The 18,961-nt window shown below is 39.8% G+C and overlaps 1 protein-coding gene across 1 annotated transcript; it reads right to left on the bottom strand.

Moving 5' to 3' along the window:
- Positions 1–400: 400 nt before the first annotated feature.
- On the bottom strand, positions 401–18,422 carry tent5d (terminal nucleotidyltransferase 5D). The gene is made up of 2 exons (XM_084133305.1): positions 18,237–18,422; positions 401–3,661 (listed from the first exon to the last, which is right to left on the bottom strand). The coding sequence occupies exon 2, from the start codon at positions 3,639–3,641 to the stop codon at positions 543–545; it is 3,099 nt and encodes a 1,032-aa protein (XP_083989431.1). The 5' UTR covers positions 3,642–3,661; positions 18,237–18,422; the 3' UTR covers positions 401–542.
- Positions 18,423–18,961: the final 539 nt, after the last annotated feature.

Below are 18,961 nucleotides of genomic sequence, written 5' to 3'. Positions count from 1 at the left end.
TTGTTTCAGACAACAAAAGTACTTTAATATGTAATATAGCATTGGCTGCATGCTTATTATTTCTCTTGCACTTTCTGTCATGCCAATAAAGCATTAAATTATTGAAAATAGTTTTTTCTATCAAAAGCATTAGTCTTTTTCAGTGTTTGTTTGTTTCTGTGTTAAAACAAGACTTTTCAGCTACCTCTGATAAGAGAAGAGCAGGCCTAGCAAAGTTTTTTCCTAATTTTTAGTTTTATAGTCACTATATATTGCCGTCTTTTTCTGTCTTCCTGTTTTTAAAACCATTTATTTTGTCATTGTTGTTTTCAATTAAATGCATGAGACACATGTTTTAACCTTCATATTGCTAGAGCAACAGCTCCAATGTTTTTATGTAAAATTCTCAGTGGTGGTCATCATCAGTTATTAATCGTGACATCCCATTGTCCAACCCTTAGGACCTCAAACCGGTTTTGTTTTTGTTTTTTTGTTTTTTTCTCAGTTAAGTGTTTGGACCCAAGCTCAAGGGTAGATCGTTTGTAGTGGAAATGTATCTAGACCTAAACTAGTCCAGTCTGCATGTGAATGTGTAGTGGGTAGGGGTGGTATATAAGTGGGGACTGGCCATTTGAAATGTAATAGTTACTGAAGTTGTGGTCTGTCATGTATGGTGCAGGCTGGTAGTAGCAGGTAACATTATTGGCATTAGGAATGATATTCTGCTCACCCAGGACTTTGAGCGCTAGAATGGTAATCATATTGAGAGTCTGACGGCGCTCATGCCCCATCAAGCACACGGTGCTCTCATTGACCACTCTCCGAAGTGTCATCAAGTAATCATATTTGCTTTTCTCTTCTCCAATAAAATGGTTGCGCAGATATGATTCAATCTTGCGCTGCTGCTCGTTTACATCAGGGAAGTCAATAAAAAAACGTGAACACATGTAGCGCTCAAGTGTCTTAATTTCAGTTTCACAGGCAGGTTTAAAGTCCCGGACAAGCAGATTACTGTACTTGAGCAGGCCTCCACCCCTGATCTCTTCAGGGTTGCGTGTTGCTATTAGCCGGTAACGTAGGTGATCCATAGCCTGCTCAAAGTCACCATACATGCTCTCCGCCATCACTGTAATGCAAGGCAACTCTTTGGAAGGGAGTATGGGCATGTTAATGTCTGTTAAAGCTGATGGATCTGATATCTTGGAAACCACCGCCTCACTTACTGAGGACATAGACATTTCTAACGTATGTGACATTGATACTGCAGAGGGTTTCAAAACCTGTGAAAGTACTTCAGATGGTTTTAGAACTTCGAGGAATACTTCAGAGGGCTCCATGACATCCAGAGATATAGCTGATGGTTCTAAAAGAGGTTCTAAGATTCTAGGAGTCTCTGTTGCTGTTGAGGATATGGAAGGTTCTAGTGACTTTGAAAAATGTGGTGCTGATACAGTGAGACTTTGAACCTCTGGTAAAGAAACAAGTGGTTCTAATACATATGATAATAGTTCTGGAGGTTCTTTAGTTTGTGGACTTGGCACAAGAAGTTCCTGAGTCTGCAGAGTGGAAACGGGGTAGTTGTGAACTTGAGGTGATACCTCATGTTCAGAACACAAAGAATTGGTCCCTGCCACTTCTGAATCAACAGTATGGTCTGCAGACAGTGGTTTTAATATCTGAGAGGCACAATTTGTTGCCTTAGAGTTTGACTTAGAAACTGAGGGTGAAGTACATTTTTTTGGCGATGTGGGGTCATCAGCTTGGGCACATGACTCATTGTCTTCCTTTTTGGGAGAGGCTAAGTTGAGGTGATAACTGTCATTTGCCTGAAGTAAAGGCTCAGAATTCACACTGATGAGAGGTACCATTGCCTGACACTGTGCTGTCTGAACACTTTCGGTAAAAGGCTGGTTTATCCTGTTTTGATCTTTGGGAAGATTACTGGGATTGGATGAAGGGATGACTATATTGACATGTGTAGCTTCACCAGTTTCTGGTTCTGAGCTTTGCACTCGACTTTGAAGGCTTTCCTCTGGTGATAGACTCGTGTACAGTGTCTCTTCTGAATGCTTACCACTCTCTGGAGCAGCAACAGTAAAAGCTCCAGTACAAGTGGACAGTTCTTTTGACTCTTTAGAGTCTTTTTCTGATGAACTGGATAATTCAAAGCTTTTTGTGGTAAAACCTGACAATTTAACCTGCATAGGTAATGATTCATTTAGGCAAGCTTTAGGTGGAGGCAAAATTTGACAAGTATTAACATCCAAATTATTTGACACAGATTTTTCTGGTGAACATGGCACAGGAGTTGTCTTTTTGGACATTTTCCGAGGAGGTTTGGGTGAGGAATGCTTGAGAACAACCATTTGTGAATTTTGGCTGTTTTTCTTGGCAGGGGGTGGCAGAGGATACTCAGCATATGATTCTAGTGCTGCTTGTGTAAGAAATGTAATGGGAGCAGGTTGGAATGGGCATCGCTCACCAAAGGTCCCTTTTGTTGAAAGACAAGAGAAGTCAGTATGTACCATTTCAAGCCATGGTTTGGAATTAACTGCCTCTATGTCTAACATGTCAGAATCCATTTCACTAATATATGTTTTACCTGGGGGATTTGTTTCCTTAACAGACAAGGTTTTTACTACTACCAGTTCATTTCCCCCTCCTGAGTCAATACCTATTTCATTTGTATTTACCTCTAGCGGTGTCTCTGTATGCAAAGACACATTTTCATGAAGTTCATTCTTTTCCTCCACATGCACTGTTACAGGGTGCTCTGATACTTGCTCCATAGGTACAGGCATAGTTGTAGTTTCAACCATCTCTTTTTCAACATCTTTGTATATTTCACAAGTTGGTTCTCTTTCTGAATATTTAGACTGTTCTTTCTGACTGATTTTACAATAACACTGAGAGTCGTAGAAAGTCTGCATGTCTTCAGTTTTGGAGGACATGTCAGTGTCGCTTTTCTGGTAATGCCTTATGTCACAAGAGCTGAGGAATGGTTCATCCATTAGGGCTGACTGAATCCCTTTTGTTTGAGCTGAAGAAGAGTCCTGGCCCTCTTGCCCTTCTTCAAACTTCCTCCTTTCAGCATCCAAATAAGATTGTAGCATGCTGTCCAGGATGATCTGAAAGGAGTCCACACTGAATTCAAACTGTCGTCGTAGAGAGTTGACAAACTTGAGCTCTACGTTCTTCCCGCTGTTGTTTGAGAGGGAGATAAGGCTCCAACGGTCATGCTCAGTGAACACTTTGACCATTTTTTGTACATATGCCTCTTTCATGGTGAGAGCTGTGATTTTATCTTTGTTGACTCCTTTAGGTAGAAAGTCCAGCAGACAGCCCAAAACCACCTCCTTAATAATCTGGAAGTCCTCCGGTTTGGGAAGCTCCACACCAAAGATGATATCCAAATCTTTATAGCTGGTGCCGTTTTCTTTGACCAGCACATGACTGGCTGTAGAGCCATTGAGACGGACATCTCTCACCTTGATTTTCTTCAAAATCAGTCTGTCTCTGACCACATGGATAATGTCTTTAGGCTTGATTTCAAGAGTTGGGAAATTGCCCCTGCCATGAATGGGAATGACCTCTGTAAGAACTTGGTCCAAAGTCTCCACCTGCTCTTGTGTCAGTTTGTGAAAACGGCGGTCATCTTCCATCTCTATCACATTCACTAGATCTGGAAGAAATACAGATAGAGATAAAATTGATTATAGATATGCGGCACGTATAACATTCTAGTTATTTTTAATTAAGTGCAATATAGTGGCCAAACTTGCCAGCAGTTGTCGAGAACATACTAAACTACTGTAGGTGTTAAACTACGTCAGTAAACTGCAGAACGCTTCAAGTTTTCAACGCTTTTTTTCACGCTTTTGTTTGTCCAATAAACTTTGTCATTCCATGTGACAAAATCTGGCACCAAAATTTGTTGAATAGGGAGTAAGACACTGACATTATGGGAATTAGGGGATTAACAATGGCTACTGAGACAGCATCTCTCAAATTTCTGTAAAAAAAAAGGGAAAGAGGGAGTTCATGAGATGTTCCAAGATGTTCATGTCTTTCTTTCTTCAGTGGAAAAGAAATTAAGTTTTTTGAGGAAAACATTTCAGGATTTTTGTCCACACAATTGGCTTCAACGGCAACCAGAATGTTGAAGTTCAAATCAATGCCGTTTCAAAGGGCTCTACACGATCCCAGCTGAGGAATGGGGTCTTATCTAGCGAAAAGATTGGCCATTTTCTAAAAAAAATAAAAATTTATATACTTTTTAACCACAATTGTTCGTCTTGTGCTGGTCAGCGACGCGCCACGCATTGCGTCATCACGTTGGAAAGGTCACACGTCATGTCATCTATCGTTATTTGTCTGTGTACTCCGGTTCAAAAAGGTAGGGAAGGGCGAAAAATTCCATCTCATTTTCTCTTCCAACTTCAAAATTGTCCGACATCTTTGTTTTAATTTATTATTATTTTTTTCTTCTTTTTTTTTCGTGACCTTTCCAACGCGATGACATAATACGTGGCGCGTCGCAGACCAGCACAAGACGAACAATTGTGGTTAAAAAGTATATACATTTTTATTTTTTTTAGAAAATGACCGATCGTTTCACTAGACAAGACCCTTATTTCTCGACTGGGATCGTGCAGAGCCCTTTGAAGCACTTCAAAGCCCTTTGAAACGGCATTGATTTGAACTTCAACATTCTGGTTGCTGTTGAAGCCAATTGTGTGGCGAAAAATCCTGAAATGTTTTCCTCAAAAAACTTAATTTCTTTTCCACTGAAGAAAGACAGACATGAACATCTTGGATGGAGTAAATTATCAGTAAATTTTAATTTTGAGGTGAACTAATCCTTTAGGGTTAGTTCACCCAAAAATGAAAATTACCCCATGATTTACTCACCCTCAAGTCATCCTACGTGTATTTGACATTCTACTTTCAGACGAATACAATCGGAGAATAATAAAAAATGTCCTGGCTCTTCCAAGCTTTATAATGGCAGTGAATGGCTGTTTGTGTTTTGAAGTCCATCAAAGTGCATCCATCCATCATAAAGGTAATCCACACAGCTCTGCTGGGGTTAATAAAGGCCTTCTGAAGTGAACTGATGAGTTTGTGTAAAAAAATATCCATATTTAAAACTTTATCGGCTAAAACAACTAGCTTCCGGCAGACAGCCGTATGCATCGATTTACAGCGGAAGAAAAACCCCTGACCCGACGCACAACATAATGACAAGCGCGGAAGTGCAGAGGATAGACCAAAACAAAACACCAGTCACGAATTAGAAGTCTTAAAGAGAAATGTTGGAGGAGCTTGAGTTTGTTGCTCACATCCCTGTTTGTTTGAACCGCGAGAGGCGTCTAAACTTACGATACTCCTACATCCTACGTAATACATGCGTCACTGGTTACTCTTGTGGCGTAAGTCGACTTGCATAGTATGCGTACGGTCTTCTGCCGGAAGCTAGTTATTTTAGTCAATAAAGTTTTAAATATGGATCTTTTTCTTACACAAACGCAAATCGCTTCGCTTCAGAAAGCCTTTATTAACCCCCCTGGGCCGCGTGGAGCACTTTTATCATGAATGGATGAACTTTAATTACTTTTCTTACATACCTTTGAGGAGTAAGAAAAGCTGTGTTATAGCTTAACTGCGAGGTTTCTCTGAAAAACGCAGATATACGCACATGTACAGCTGGCTAATGAGAGGTCTGTAATCTGGGTCTGTATAAAAGGTGTTTATCATGAGAATTGGTGAGAATGGCACACTTGGCATTGCTCGAGGATCGAGAAAGAGCGCGGCTGCAAACAGCGGCAAGTTTGACGAGAGTGACGGAAGGCTGTAAGGAGCGTGTGCGGAAAGCCCTTATAAGGAGATGGTTTGGTTGTGTTTTATGCAAATGACTAACCTCGTGCACACCGCCGCTCATTTAGAATACTCCAAATTCACTAACATCAGAACGATGTTAAGAACAAATTCATGAGGGTACGAACGTGTTGTGAATTAGGCAGAGATTTTTCATGAGAAGTGTAATTCCACGTAATTATTAGTGAATGAGATCCATTGTGATAACGCAATATGATAAACATTAAATGTTGTACGTTGGATCCCAGCATGGCTTGGCTCCTTAGCTATCTATGCAATCTGCTTCTCCCCTACATCTCGACCCAATCACTTCTGTCATCTGAATCTGGCCTTCTCTCTGTTCCTCTGTGTCGCCTCTCTTCTATGGGAGGTAGATCATTCAGTGTTATTGCACCCAAACTCTGGAATTTCCTCCCCCGGTCACTCTGCTGTACTATAAAAATGTATTTCTTTTTATCATATGTCTATGTAATGCCCTTTTACTTTCTTTACATAATCCTTGCTTAGTCTTCTATTTTGTAATATTCTTCATCTCTGCGTACTATTGTCTGTCATAATTTACCTGATCAAAAAACAAAAAAACAAATGGACCAGATAATATCATGCTAGAAATATGCATTTTTCCTGTCTCCTGCATTCACGTGCATATGAATAAAAGCCAATGGAACGTAAATTTTAGTGCCCCTAGACATTAAAACTCTGGACCATAAGCTGCTAACACAATGCAGCACTGACATGCAGAATGAAATACCATGTATTTATATATAGTGATCATTTAAGCATTTAAGGGACAGTTTTATGACAGATCCTCAAACTGTCGGAATCCCCGCAAGTCCTCTTTTATTATCAAGTTATTATTAAAACTTATTTTTTATCCATTCCGCATCTCCCACATATGTGTGTTTTAGCAAGGCGGACTGTGTTGCAAGTTGGTGAATGAAGATACTTGCCAGGTTACGTGTCACTACTGCTTTATTAATTTATCCAGTGTAAAACCCGGACACCGCCACACAAATGTGGCTTTTTGTCAATGACTGTCCTACAACAGGAATTAACACAGAATAACAGCTCACTACCAGTTACGAAAGACACTGTAACAGTCTGTCACAGACAATTCTAGTTGCATTTTTCATCAATTAATTTCTTGAATTATCCTTTGACTATGTAATCTGGGCCGCCATCTAGTGGCAATTTTTTTTTTTCGCCCGATGCCAAACTTACTTGTTTGGCGTAAACATTATAGGAAGTAGGCTAGCTAGACGGGGTTTTACCCAAATTTGGTTTGAAGAGGAAATGGTTACCAAGCTCTATGATCTCTCAGCATTCCTGATTTCTAACACGCATTCACAGCGTTCAGTGTGGTCTTGCGGCTGTCAGAGGAGAAACAAAAGCTGCTGCTCTCCGTATGTTTTTCAGTCGTTTCTGTGTGCATTCAAATGTAAATTATGTTAGCTTATTTTGTCCGTTAGATCAAAAGATCTGACAAAACCCATACATTCACCTGCCCATAGACCCTTCCCTCGTAGAAATCAGGACAGAAGTGGTTGAAAGTGGACAAAAGAGACGGATTTAACATCAGTGCTGTGTTCCAATTTGCCTATTTATACTACGCCTTAAAAGTATGCTCTTTTTGTGAAGAAAACTTTTTTGAGTGTGTAGCAAAAGAGTAGACAAGCTTTGGGACACACTATCACATCATACAATTGAGTCTCTAACGGTTGCTCTCTGTTACTGTAAACTGGCCTGTCAGTCATCTTGTTACAGTTAAAATCTTCCACATTTCAATTCATTTCCTATCATATCGGAGAGAAATGCAGAAGCACTTTAACCCTTAAACAGGCAAGAGTAGAAAATGATAAGCAACAAATAATTAATAATCATTTTTATATCATCTGGACTTAAGTAAATCATATCCACAAGAATTTTTGAAAAATGTTATGTATTTTGGATTTTATGTGTTGTGACTCCCAGATCACATTGCCTGTTTAGGGTATAAAACAAAATGACCAAATCTATAACTGTAACTGCCATTGCATGTTTAAAACAATTATATCCTATACTTCAACTCATATAATGTTGACATATTATATATCATTGGAAAGCTTACAAACTTTTCACGATTCAGCCTGTGAAAACCGTTTTGAAATCGGCCCTTGTGTTACCATAAAAATGGTACTTTAAATTATTTTAGCTAGTTCCTTACCTAGTGGGTGGTGTCAGGTTTCTTATTACAAAATTGATTTTAACTACTTTATAATAAAAAACTTTTCTAATCTTGACAAAACACATATTGTCGGAAAGGTCTGAGACTGTATTGAGACTAAAAATGAATTAATTTGTTACAAAAAACACCCAGTGGCTATTTTTGGTACAGCTCCTAAAGCATTCTTGAATTACAACCATTTAAATTTGGATAGTGCAATATTACATATATTCTCAAACAGGGGGATGACAGGTTTGTAATATTGTTGTTGTTTTTTATTTGCAGCAAAAAAATTGTTCATTGGTCCATTTTTCTTGCATTTTTAACTATGCATGAGCAGTTCTTAGTCAATCATTGTCACTAACATTTTCAAAGGGTACAAATAAACAAGAGATTCTCAGAAATAAAAACAAATAAACATTTAGAATTCATTTTGATTAAATATAAAATATAAGCATACTCAAGACAGACAGGCTGTATCAGTTTAACCTGTAAATTGTATAATTTGTAAAAAAAAAACAAAAAAAAAAAAAAAAAAAACCTCAGAATACAAAGATAGTCAAAAGTAGGGTTAATCCCTTTTTTATACCCAAAAGTGGCAATGTGACTCAGGTGTAACATATATTTCAAAACGTGCTAAATAACAACATGAACAACATTTTTATAAATTTTCTTTTTCAGCACCTTAAGACAATGTTCATAATTAATGTTAGCAGTGTTAGTATTATTTTTTTCTAAAAGAAAAGTAAGTTTAATATATATTTACTTATCTCAAAATCTGAATGTCCTGCACCACTGGGCAGCCATGTTGGATTTAGGTCAGGCTGACTAATTAATCACAACATTTTTTAAACAAATCATGTGACCAGCATACAAGACAAACCAGGCTGTGATAAATGATAAAAGGATTTGATGAAAAAAATCATTCTTACGCCCCAAAAAATACGACAAAAACTATGTTACACCCAGATCTCATTGCCAGTTTTAGGGTTAATGCAGAGACTCTCCTTATATTAATGCATAATGATGCATTTAAAAGTTAATGGCCAAACATTAATTTAATTTAAAAGTCAAAGTTAACCCTTTCACACGTACGATCACACCGGTGTGATCAGTCTAGGCTGGTCCGTGGAGCGTACGATCACACCGGTGTGATTAGAACGGTCAGTGCATCACGTGATCAACTGCTAAATTCAAATGTGCTTTCGCGCGTTGGCTGGTGCTGAGCCAGAGACAGGCGCACTCAGAGCTGTCATATATCATAACTTTTCAGTGTTTTCAACCACATAATGTTTATTTTAGGTTTCAGACATATAAATTCACATAAGTACTAAAAAAAAACAATACATTTAGAGTTTGTAAAATACACACTGATGTCTATGGAAGAGGCAATAATAATCCTTTCCATTATAATTTGACACGTTTTATTCATATCAGATACACACTGTGTAAGTAACTTTAAAGTTTACTCTATTCTTCTCCCAGTTCACCAGCCACTTACTTTCAGGAGAAGTGGATGAATTCACGTGTTGTAAATCCAACAGATCCGATTCTCTGAACTGCGGCACAAACTAACATGGCGGCGCCCATCGCGCATGCAGCTCAACTAACGCATTCGTTATAAAGGTGTTTAAACAACAAAACACTTCCACTTGCATATATTTGACAATCGGAATATCAGATATTTCATGTCATAGCTAACAAATTTGTGAATATTTTGAATAAAAAAGGAAAAATGACATAAAAGCAGATCATCCTTCATTCAGCGCTGTTGTTGCTGCGGTGTGTCACGTGACAAGCAATGACGTGTCACCATGGAAACCGTAAAGTGACACGTTCTAAATATTAGAGTCAAAGGTTTTTACAGAGGGGATTTTGGAGTTTTTATGTATAAAATGTTGTATAATCAGAATCTGAATGATATATGAACTAACCTCTCTGTAAAAACCTTAGAGTATATATAGGAATACAACTGGAAAGTTTGGTGTATGTAAGTGCTGCTGAAGTGGAGATTTCTGGCTCAGAGTATGAGAAAAAAAAAAAAACATTTTGAGAAAACGGCCTTTAAAATTGACATCATCCAATGAGATTTCGCTTTTAGAGTGAAATGCCCCATTGTACTTTCACGATTGATTGCTGATAAAAAAGGAAATGACCATATTGGGATCCGGCAACATTGTACAGGAGAGAGAGAGCTTTCAAACATAATATGTGATGACAGGGTGCAGACAGCAGAGCAGCATGTTGATTTAGCACGCCAACTTTTGTTGAATCTAGGAGAAATCTACAGACGCAAATAGACAACGTGCAGTAAAATAAAGACCTAAATGTGTATTTTGGACTTTTTTTTCACCACAAGTCTGAAAGAAGACGTTTTTGCCTGCTGTGTCTCCCCTTAATTCTTCCAGGAGCAAACTCCAGGCACTCTGGAGATATAGAGAGGGCCTGAAGATCTCCTACTCTTTTAAGAGAAATGATTGCCAAGAGAAAAGCTACTTTGAGTGAAAGGTTCTTGGCCTCAGCTGACTCTAAAGGTTCGAAGGGGGCCTCAACCAGCCCTTCGAGAACCACTGCCAGATCCGAGTTGCAGGACTCATCGTCCAAGCCCCACAGAGGAATCGTACGACCAACTGTTGTCTTCCCAAAGGGCCATCACCCAGAGGAGTGTGGAAAGCCGCAATGGCAGCCATATTGAGTGTGGATGAGGTAAGTCCAGCAGAGAAGCGATCCTGGAGGAACTCCAGCACTGAAGCCACTGGGCAATTAACTGGGTTCACGCTACGCTCTCTATATCAAATGGTGAAAACATTTCATTTTAGGCCGTGCAATTTTCTCATGGATGGAGCTCTGGAGCTGAGTATGGTCTCGACTACTCCTGCTAACAGGCCAGCTTCTAGGTACTGTGCCCCCTCAGGGGCCAGACCCACAGTATCCACAGCTCTGGCCGAGGGTGGAATATGGAGCCCTCTGCCTGCGAAAGCAGGTCCCTCCTGATGGGGAACTCCCATGGAGGGTCCTCTAGGAGCGATATTATGTCTAAGAATCATACTTGAACCGGCCACAATGGGGCTACTTGGAGTAGACTGACCCTGTCGCGATGGACCCTCTCCAGAACTCCCTGGAGCAGAGCGATCAGGGGAAATGCATACAGGCACCACCTCTGTCACGCCTGCATCATGGCATCCAACCCCAACTGGGCTGGATGCAGGAGAGAAAGCCACAGTGGGCAGTGTGTCGTCTCTTCGAGATGTGAACAGATCCACTTCCACTGGACCGAACCTCTCGCATATGGACTCCACCACCTTGGGGTGAAGTATCCATTCCCCAGGCCTCAGCCCCTGCCTCCACAGGATGTCTGCCCCTCGATTCTGGTCCCTTGGTGATGTATGCTGCTCTGAGAGACAACAGTCTCCCCTGGGACCACAGGAGGATCTGATGCGCCAGTATGCATAGAGAACATGATCTCAGAAGCGGCCGTCCATGACCGCGTCCCAGCCCGTGAGGGATGCGTCTGTCGAAGCGGCTTTCCGGCGACATGACGCTCCCAGCATGGGACCTTGGGGCAGGAACCAAGGTTTCTTCCACATAGATAGGGAGTGAAGGCATCTGCGCGTAACCCTGATCATGCGGAATGGGTTCCCCCTTGGGGAAAACCCCTTGGTTTTTAACCACCATTGCAGGGCCCTCATGTGCAGCAGGCCAAATGGTATCATGTTGGACGCAGCTGCTATGAGCCCTAACAACCTCTGAATATGTTTCACAGTGATGGCCTGGCCTAGCTTTATCCTGGTCAGCATGCTAGGATGGCCTCGATACGTGCGGGAGACATTTGTGCCCGCATCGTAGTCGAGTCCCACACCACCCCCAGAAATGCAGTTCTCTGGGTGGGTGCCAACACACTTTTCTTTGTGTTGAGCCGAACTGCCAGCTCCTGCAACTGGGCCAAAATAATCCAGTTATCGATATAATTTAGGACCCGGATGCCCTGAAGCCTCAGTAGGAATCAAGACCTTGAAGCAGATATGAGGGAGAAACACCCAGAAACACCAGCCGGTCCAAGTATAAGGGACTTTCCTTACCATTAATGCTTGGATAACAAACGTCTCCTTCGATTAATAATAATGGCCAGTGCAGTGGCTGGGATATACGTAAACCTACCAACATCCGTCGCCATGATTTTTGGAATGAATTATCGCGAGAGGAAAAAATTACGTTTTAGTCGCATAACTTCGGTTAATGGAAACGCTGTCATTTCGCAATAGTTTTTTGCAAATCTGTAATGGAAACGATTGATTAGAATATAAAGCTTACAAAATGTTTATCATAAACTAGCACTAAGACCCAGAATCTGCCCTATCTAAATTTTACAGGCTAGGAGCTGGTACTGGACTTCACAATCTGAATGTGAAAATAAGTAGGTCTACTGTCACAAACCACTTGTAATGGATATTTTCTCTGTGCTCTAGTTTTTTTTTAGAATTTTAGTTTGTAGTTTTGTCTTGTTTCTGTTTGCCCTCATTATTCCCTGGTTGTTCTCAGCTGTGTCTCTTGTGTTTGTAGGGTTTTTGTCAGGTTTTGTCCTTTCATTGAAACATTGTTTCAGTGAGCTTAGTTCTGTTTTCTTATTTCTGAGTTTCTAGAACTTATGTTATCTCTCTCTCTCGTTATATCGCTAGTACACGTACAGTAGGACTGCAAGGTTTGTGGAATGCGCTTTACTGAACGGTAAAAAGAGCACAAATTGCTCTGTTAGCTGCAGATTACTGGAAGCCATAGAAAGAATACATTTATTTGTTAAAATCCTTATATTTTGTTTACCTTCATTCATTAAAAAGCGTTATATCATTATTAGGCACACACAGGAGTCATAAATCATTACAATTCTACAAGTCTAATTTATTTATGGGAGGCATAGAGAAAACACATTATTTTATTATAATTTTTTCATTAAAACAACAACACAATATTTATAATTAAATTATTAATTCATAGTATTAATTCATAGTCATTCAAGTCTTATAAATTGTAAAACCTGAAAGCCAAAGAAAGAAAACAAATATTGATGATTTTCTTTAGAAAATACAATATCACTCAATATTATTATTAAATTATTAAATACTGCCCCACATTTGCTGCTGGTAATGCCGTAAGTGAGTCCTACCTTTCGTGACATTCCCTACTCTGAAAAAAATGAAAAATGGGACACCCTACAGTCTCATGGACTTAAAGGGATAGTTCACCTAAAAATGAAAATTAGCCCATGATTTACTCACCCTGAAGCCATCCTAGGTGTGTATGAAATTCTTCTTTCAGACAAAATCAATCAGAGTTATATAAAAAAAATGTCCTGTCTCCTCAAATGGGGGTGAATGGCTAGTGAAAATTTGAAGCCCAAAAAAGTGCATCCATCTATGTTAAAAAAATACTCCACACAGCTCCGTGGGGATAATAAAGGCCTTCTAAAGCGAAGCCATGGGTTTTTGTAAGAAAAATACCCATATTTATAACTTTATAATCTAAAATTTAGATTCGTATGGCCATCTGTCAGAAGCTAGTGATTATAGTTTATAAAGTTTTAAATATGGGTATTTTCCTTACTCAAACGCATGGCTTCACTTCAGAAGGCCTGTTATTAACCCCCTGGAGCCATATGGATTACTTTTATAATGGATGGATGCACTTTTTTGGACTTCAAATTTTCATCAGCCATTCATTAACTCCCATTATAAAGCTTGGAGGAGACAGGACATTTTTTAATATGACTCCGATTGATTTCGTCTGAAAGAAGAATGTCATATACACCTAGGATGGCTTCAGGGTGAGTAAATCATGGGCTAATTTTCATTTTTGGGTGAACAATTCATTTAACGAACACGTGCACACAGCAGCCATTGTAAGTCCACAAGACCGAAAGTGCATATAAAGTGTGCCATTTGGGACAGGGCCATAAGTTATATTACTTCTGTGAGGCATTTTTTTTAGTTTCTTGGCGAAGGCGCCCTCCAGCTTTTAGAATGAATGAAATAGACAATCCTATTTTGGGTAAATATATATATTTTTTTACTTTTACTAAATAATACTTCTCTCTAAGGAAATGTAAACATTAAACATGATAATCCATGTTTTTCTCTAGTGTACAGAAGTTTTTTTTTTTTTTTTTCACAGTGGATGCATAAGAGATGGATGCATAATTCATATTAAAGACATGGACTCCCTTTTTGATTTTACCACTTGAACACAAATTAAGAAATTGTCACACATTTTTATCATAATAATATATTTTATAATAAATCCTTAGACCTTTCTAATGATTTACAGTAATAGGCTGCCTTCATGTTAACAGGTAACCCTGGAGTTTTTCGTAAAATGTGTTTTCTGTCAAATAAAAATATTTTCTAATTATTACATTTATTATATATTATAGATATATTTTTTAAAATAATAAGAGTTTTATTACAATAGTAATATTTGTGGTATTTTAATATTTTTAATTAGCAATAATAATTATGATCATAATTATTATTATTAGTCATATTAATATATAAGCACAACAAACCTGGTTGTTACGGTAAGTAGACACAGGAGAGGAAGATGGATGGTGAATAGTGATTTGATAACAAAAGTGCAGGGATGAGGTGAGCAGGGTAGTGGAGTCCAAAGGGTGATCTTGGCGGAGACACAGAGGGAAGGAAGACGCTGGAGACAGGGAGAATAGTCCACTTAGTGAAAACGAGGTCGGACCAGGAACTGTGGTGAGGAGTGTGCCTTTATAGTGGCAGTGATGAGGGTGATGATGAGGTGCAGATGTGAGTGATTGAATGGTGTGCAGGTGGGAGCCAAGGAGGGTGATGGGAAATGTAGTGCAGAGGATGGTGACTACTGTAGGTTGATATGTGACAGAAGCCCCCCCCTCCTGGAAGGCACATCCCCGTGCCGTATAACATCTCTGGGGTGGAAGGGGGGGGTCACCCTGGAGGCTGACGAGGGCGTGGCCTATTTGGAGCAGGAAGCCTCCAGGGCAGTGCTGGTTCAGGCCATAGATATCATATATAAACGCTAGATGTCTCGTGCGCGCTGCTGGCCAATGGAGGTCGACGTCCGCACGTGGCAGCCATCATGCCACAGGCAGCTCGCTCACTCATTTAATGGTGCATGTACTTTTAAATAACCATAACTTGCTCAATTTTCTACCGATTTTCAAACGGTTTGGTTTGTTATAAACGTCAGAGATGTAGTTATGACACTGCATACATACACTGCATACATATGAATAATTATAACATACATGTTCAAGCATTCAGAATTATAGCCACGTTAATAACGTTTGTAAGAAACCAAACCGTTTGTAAATCCGTCAAGATTTCAGCGAGATAAGAGGATTTGTGTGCGTGCTGATCATTCACCTTACATTAAGCCTGCCTGTGACAAGATGGCCGAACGGTGATGCCGGAAGTGACTGCGCCATAAGACATCTAGCGTTTATATATGATATCTATGGTTCAGGCAGCCAGGACGGCGTCAGCCATTCAGGCGACCAGGGCGGAGTCGGCCATTCAGGCGGCCAGGGCGGAGACGGCAGCTCAGGAGACCGGGTTCAGAGCCGGCAGTTCGGGTATATAGTTCGGGAGCCGGCATTGAGGCTTGTGTGGTAAAAGACACTGAATGATCGGTCTGGGTAGGAGGTAAGGCACGCCAGATCGAGGAACGCCGTGGTGTGTGCCTCGAGAGAAAGCTGGTCCTGGTCGATGCAGAGGAGCTGCACTGCAGGATCCATTTGCGGTATTGGTCTGACCTTCTGTTACGGTAAGTAGACACAGGAGAGGAAGATGGATGGTGAATAGTGATTTATTGATAACAAAGGTGCAGGGATGAGGTGAGCAGGGTAGTGGAGTCCAAAGGGTGATCTTGGCGGAGACACAGAGGGAAGGAAGACGCTGGAGACAGGGAGAATAGTCCACTTAGTGAAAACGAGGTCGGACCAGGAACTGTGGTGAGGAGTGTGCCTTTATAGTGGCAGTGATGATGAGGTGCAGGTGTGAGTGATTGTGAATGATGTGCAGGTGGGAGCCAAGGAGGGTGATGGGAAATGTAGTGCAGAGGATGGTGACTAGGTTGATATGTGACACTGATGTTCTTTATCTTTTTTTTGTTGTTGTTGTTGTTGTTGATTTGTTTTAAAAATCACATTTTATATCGCAATTTTAACAAAAAAATAAAAAATCGCAATTAACCTAGATTTTCTCCTAAATTGTGCCGCCCTAGTTGAAAGTTAGATTTTCGGTCCTGTCCACCCCAGAAGAAGAACTGAATGAACTGGTTCTAACTGAAGAAGATTTCCGAGAATTTGCGAAAGTCTAACAAGTGCTGATACTTTGTGCAAGCCAGAGGTAGGCTATATACTGGAAATATTCTTATTATTACTAGCATAGCATTATGACTAGCATTATGACTATTTTTAAAACATGCAAAAACCTTTCTGTTGAAAGATGTAAATTAATTGTACTATAGATTTTTGTGCATGCATATTATAATAATTCTTAAGTTGTTAAGCTAAATCCTGTAGTTTATAAAACTATTTTATTATTTTTATATACAAGCATAAAATATCCATGTTTGTACATCAATGTCTATGTAATGTACTGTGTTAGGTGCAAAAATGTAGGCCTATTGTTGTTGTAAACTTGTCCAAGATGCAGACTGCCAGTTCAGACATACAGTGTGCTATTCGACTTGCAGGTTCACAGAATGAATCCGTGCCAACAAACACCACTAACTTAAGCGAATGAAAATAAATCAATATACGAGTGAAGTCATTGTGTGATGACGTAACTGCGGAATGTTTTATTTTTATAATAGTTCATGGAAAAGAACCGTATGAAAGGTTTGCGGATATTAATCGTTCTTGCCATCACTATTCTGGGTTATAAAAATCCCACCACTGGAAATACTTTAGGGCCAGACATACGCAATTTCGATGTAGTTCCTTTGTCATTGTTTACGTTCTTGAAATGTTCTATGCTGCAGTCTTCATGGTGTGCTAAGATCAACTTAACATGTGGAAGCATGCTTAACCAAAATGAAACATACTGCACTTAAATAAAAAGTGATTTTGTAGTCTATTGACACTAGGCTGCCAATGTTTGGCCATTCATCTTGACTGAGGGGGCGTCGCCTCGTGACGTCGGTCCTGCTATGACTATGGCGTCATTACCGACACGTCACGGCAATTCAATCCCACATGCAAGACTGACATATAAAGTGAAATCTCACTGTCTGTCTCACTTTAACTGTCCCTGTCGTGATTATTCACTTCGGCAAAAGAGCTTTATTAGTATTTTTGGGGCCATTTGTCTGTAGACACACACGAATGTGCACATTGGCCGTGACGCTGCAGCACGATGATGTTTTCCTCCCCCGCCCCTCTCCCGCAAATAAACCGCTGTGAGTCATCGAAGTACTTCTGCTCATCCATTCACAGATACACGCCAGCAGGTTCCAGAAAATCAGCCCGTTCTTTATGTATTTAAACGCGCATAGTACATTCCAAACCTCAGTATCGATTCACAATTTGCCTGTATTGTGTTGAACATATAATTATCTTTATTCACCATGTACAATAGCTGCTTACAGACCAAGTATATTAAAAAAGTTCTAATAAATGAGGACATTATATTCTCAAATCACAGGAAGACAAACGAATGCCTCTTAAACGTTAAACCAAACATGAATCGACAGGTCTGAGGAACAGTGCGTTGCTTGTTTTAGCTTATGTTTGAGCGTGTGTGTTAATACAAATTAAATGTGGAATCGATGTAACAGTAAAAAATGCTGTCGTCATCGCTAGGCTACCATAAAAGTATCCACTTAGGCTACTAACTCACTGTTTCTTTCACTGGTAGGCTATTCACTGTTACCATGTTGCGTTGCCAGTCCAGCGTCATAAGGTTTTTCAAACTTTGGCAGAGAACAGCTATTGTAGCGAACTAGCGATTCGTAATTTAAACTTGACAGTGGTCAAACCATTAAGTAAAAAATAGAATAATAATAACAACAATAATAAACAGTCGCCAATGCATCATTAAATAACAAATATTTATACAGCTATGTGGCAAGATTAGAAGTCAAAGTCAATACGAATGAGTTCAAGTCCACACAAAGATGGGAGTTTTCAACTCACCACTCGATGTGCAGAAACGTAAGAGTGGCGTCAATGTTGATTTTCAGGGTTAATCCGACAGTGATTTGGTCATCGGGTCAGTCGTTTAAGGTTCATTTGCTGAATTCCAGAGCTGGGAAAAGCTGCAGGAGCGCGGTCGCTGTTCAGGCAGATAGTGCTTCTGAAACTCTTAAATATCCCACACCTTCTGCTCTCTCAGAGCCCGGAGCTTAAAGCAGTTTCCATGGCGACCTGGCGTCAGAGTTTTGAGGTAGTCCACGTAGTGCGAGTCACAACAATGGCACATATCAAAAGCCCGCGGAACGAGAGTTAACAGGTGTCAAGAGCGCGCACATGTATGTGCATGTAGTGTTGTTAAACGACAGTGACACTTGTGATGGGTTATCTATTCTAAACAGCTTTTTCCAAAAGAAAGAAAGAAAGAAAGAAAGAAAGAAAGAAAAACATTAAATAAAAGAAGGTTCCCATGTCATTAAAAGCCTCGGAGAGAAAAATAATAATAAAGAAAATCGCAGTTTCCATTTGTTGTTTTTTCTTTGTGTAAAAATGTGATTATATCAAGTGAAAAATACTAAGTATCTGCAAGGCAAGCCTCGGTTACAATGTGCGCATGTATGAGATTAATACACTTATTTCTGTGCAAGGCTGCATTTCTTACTGGTAAACTGGCTGTTCAGGAAATTGAAGATGAATAAGACTTTATCTTTAATCTCTGAACATCTTGT

The sequence above is a fragment of the Abramis brama genome (assembly GCF_963993115.1).
Source record: "Abramis brama genome assembly, chromosome: 13".
NCBI classification, from domain to species: Eukaryota; Metazoa; Chordata; class Actinopteri; order Cypriniformes; family Leuciscidae; genus Abramis; species Abramis brama.
Note: the sequence above shows the minus strand (reverse complement) of the source record. Positions and strands in the feature narration are given on the sequence as shown.

Excerpts from the sequence above, each read along its gene's own strand:
- tent5d (XM_084133305.1), bottom strand. The coding sequence starts at position 3,641 with ATGGAAGATGACCGCCGTTTTCACAAACTGACACAAGAGCAGGTGGAG.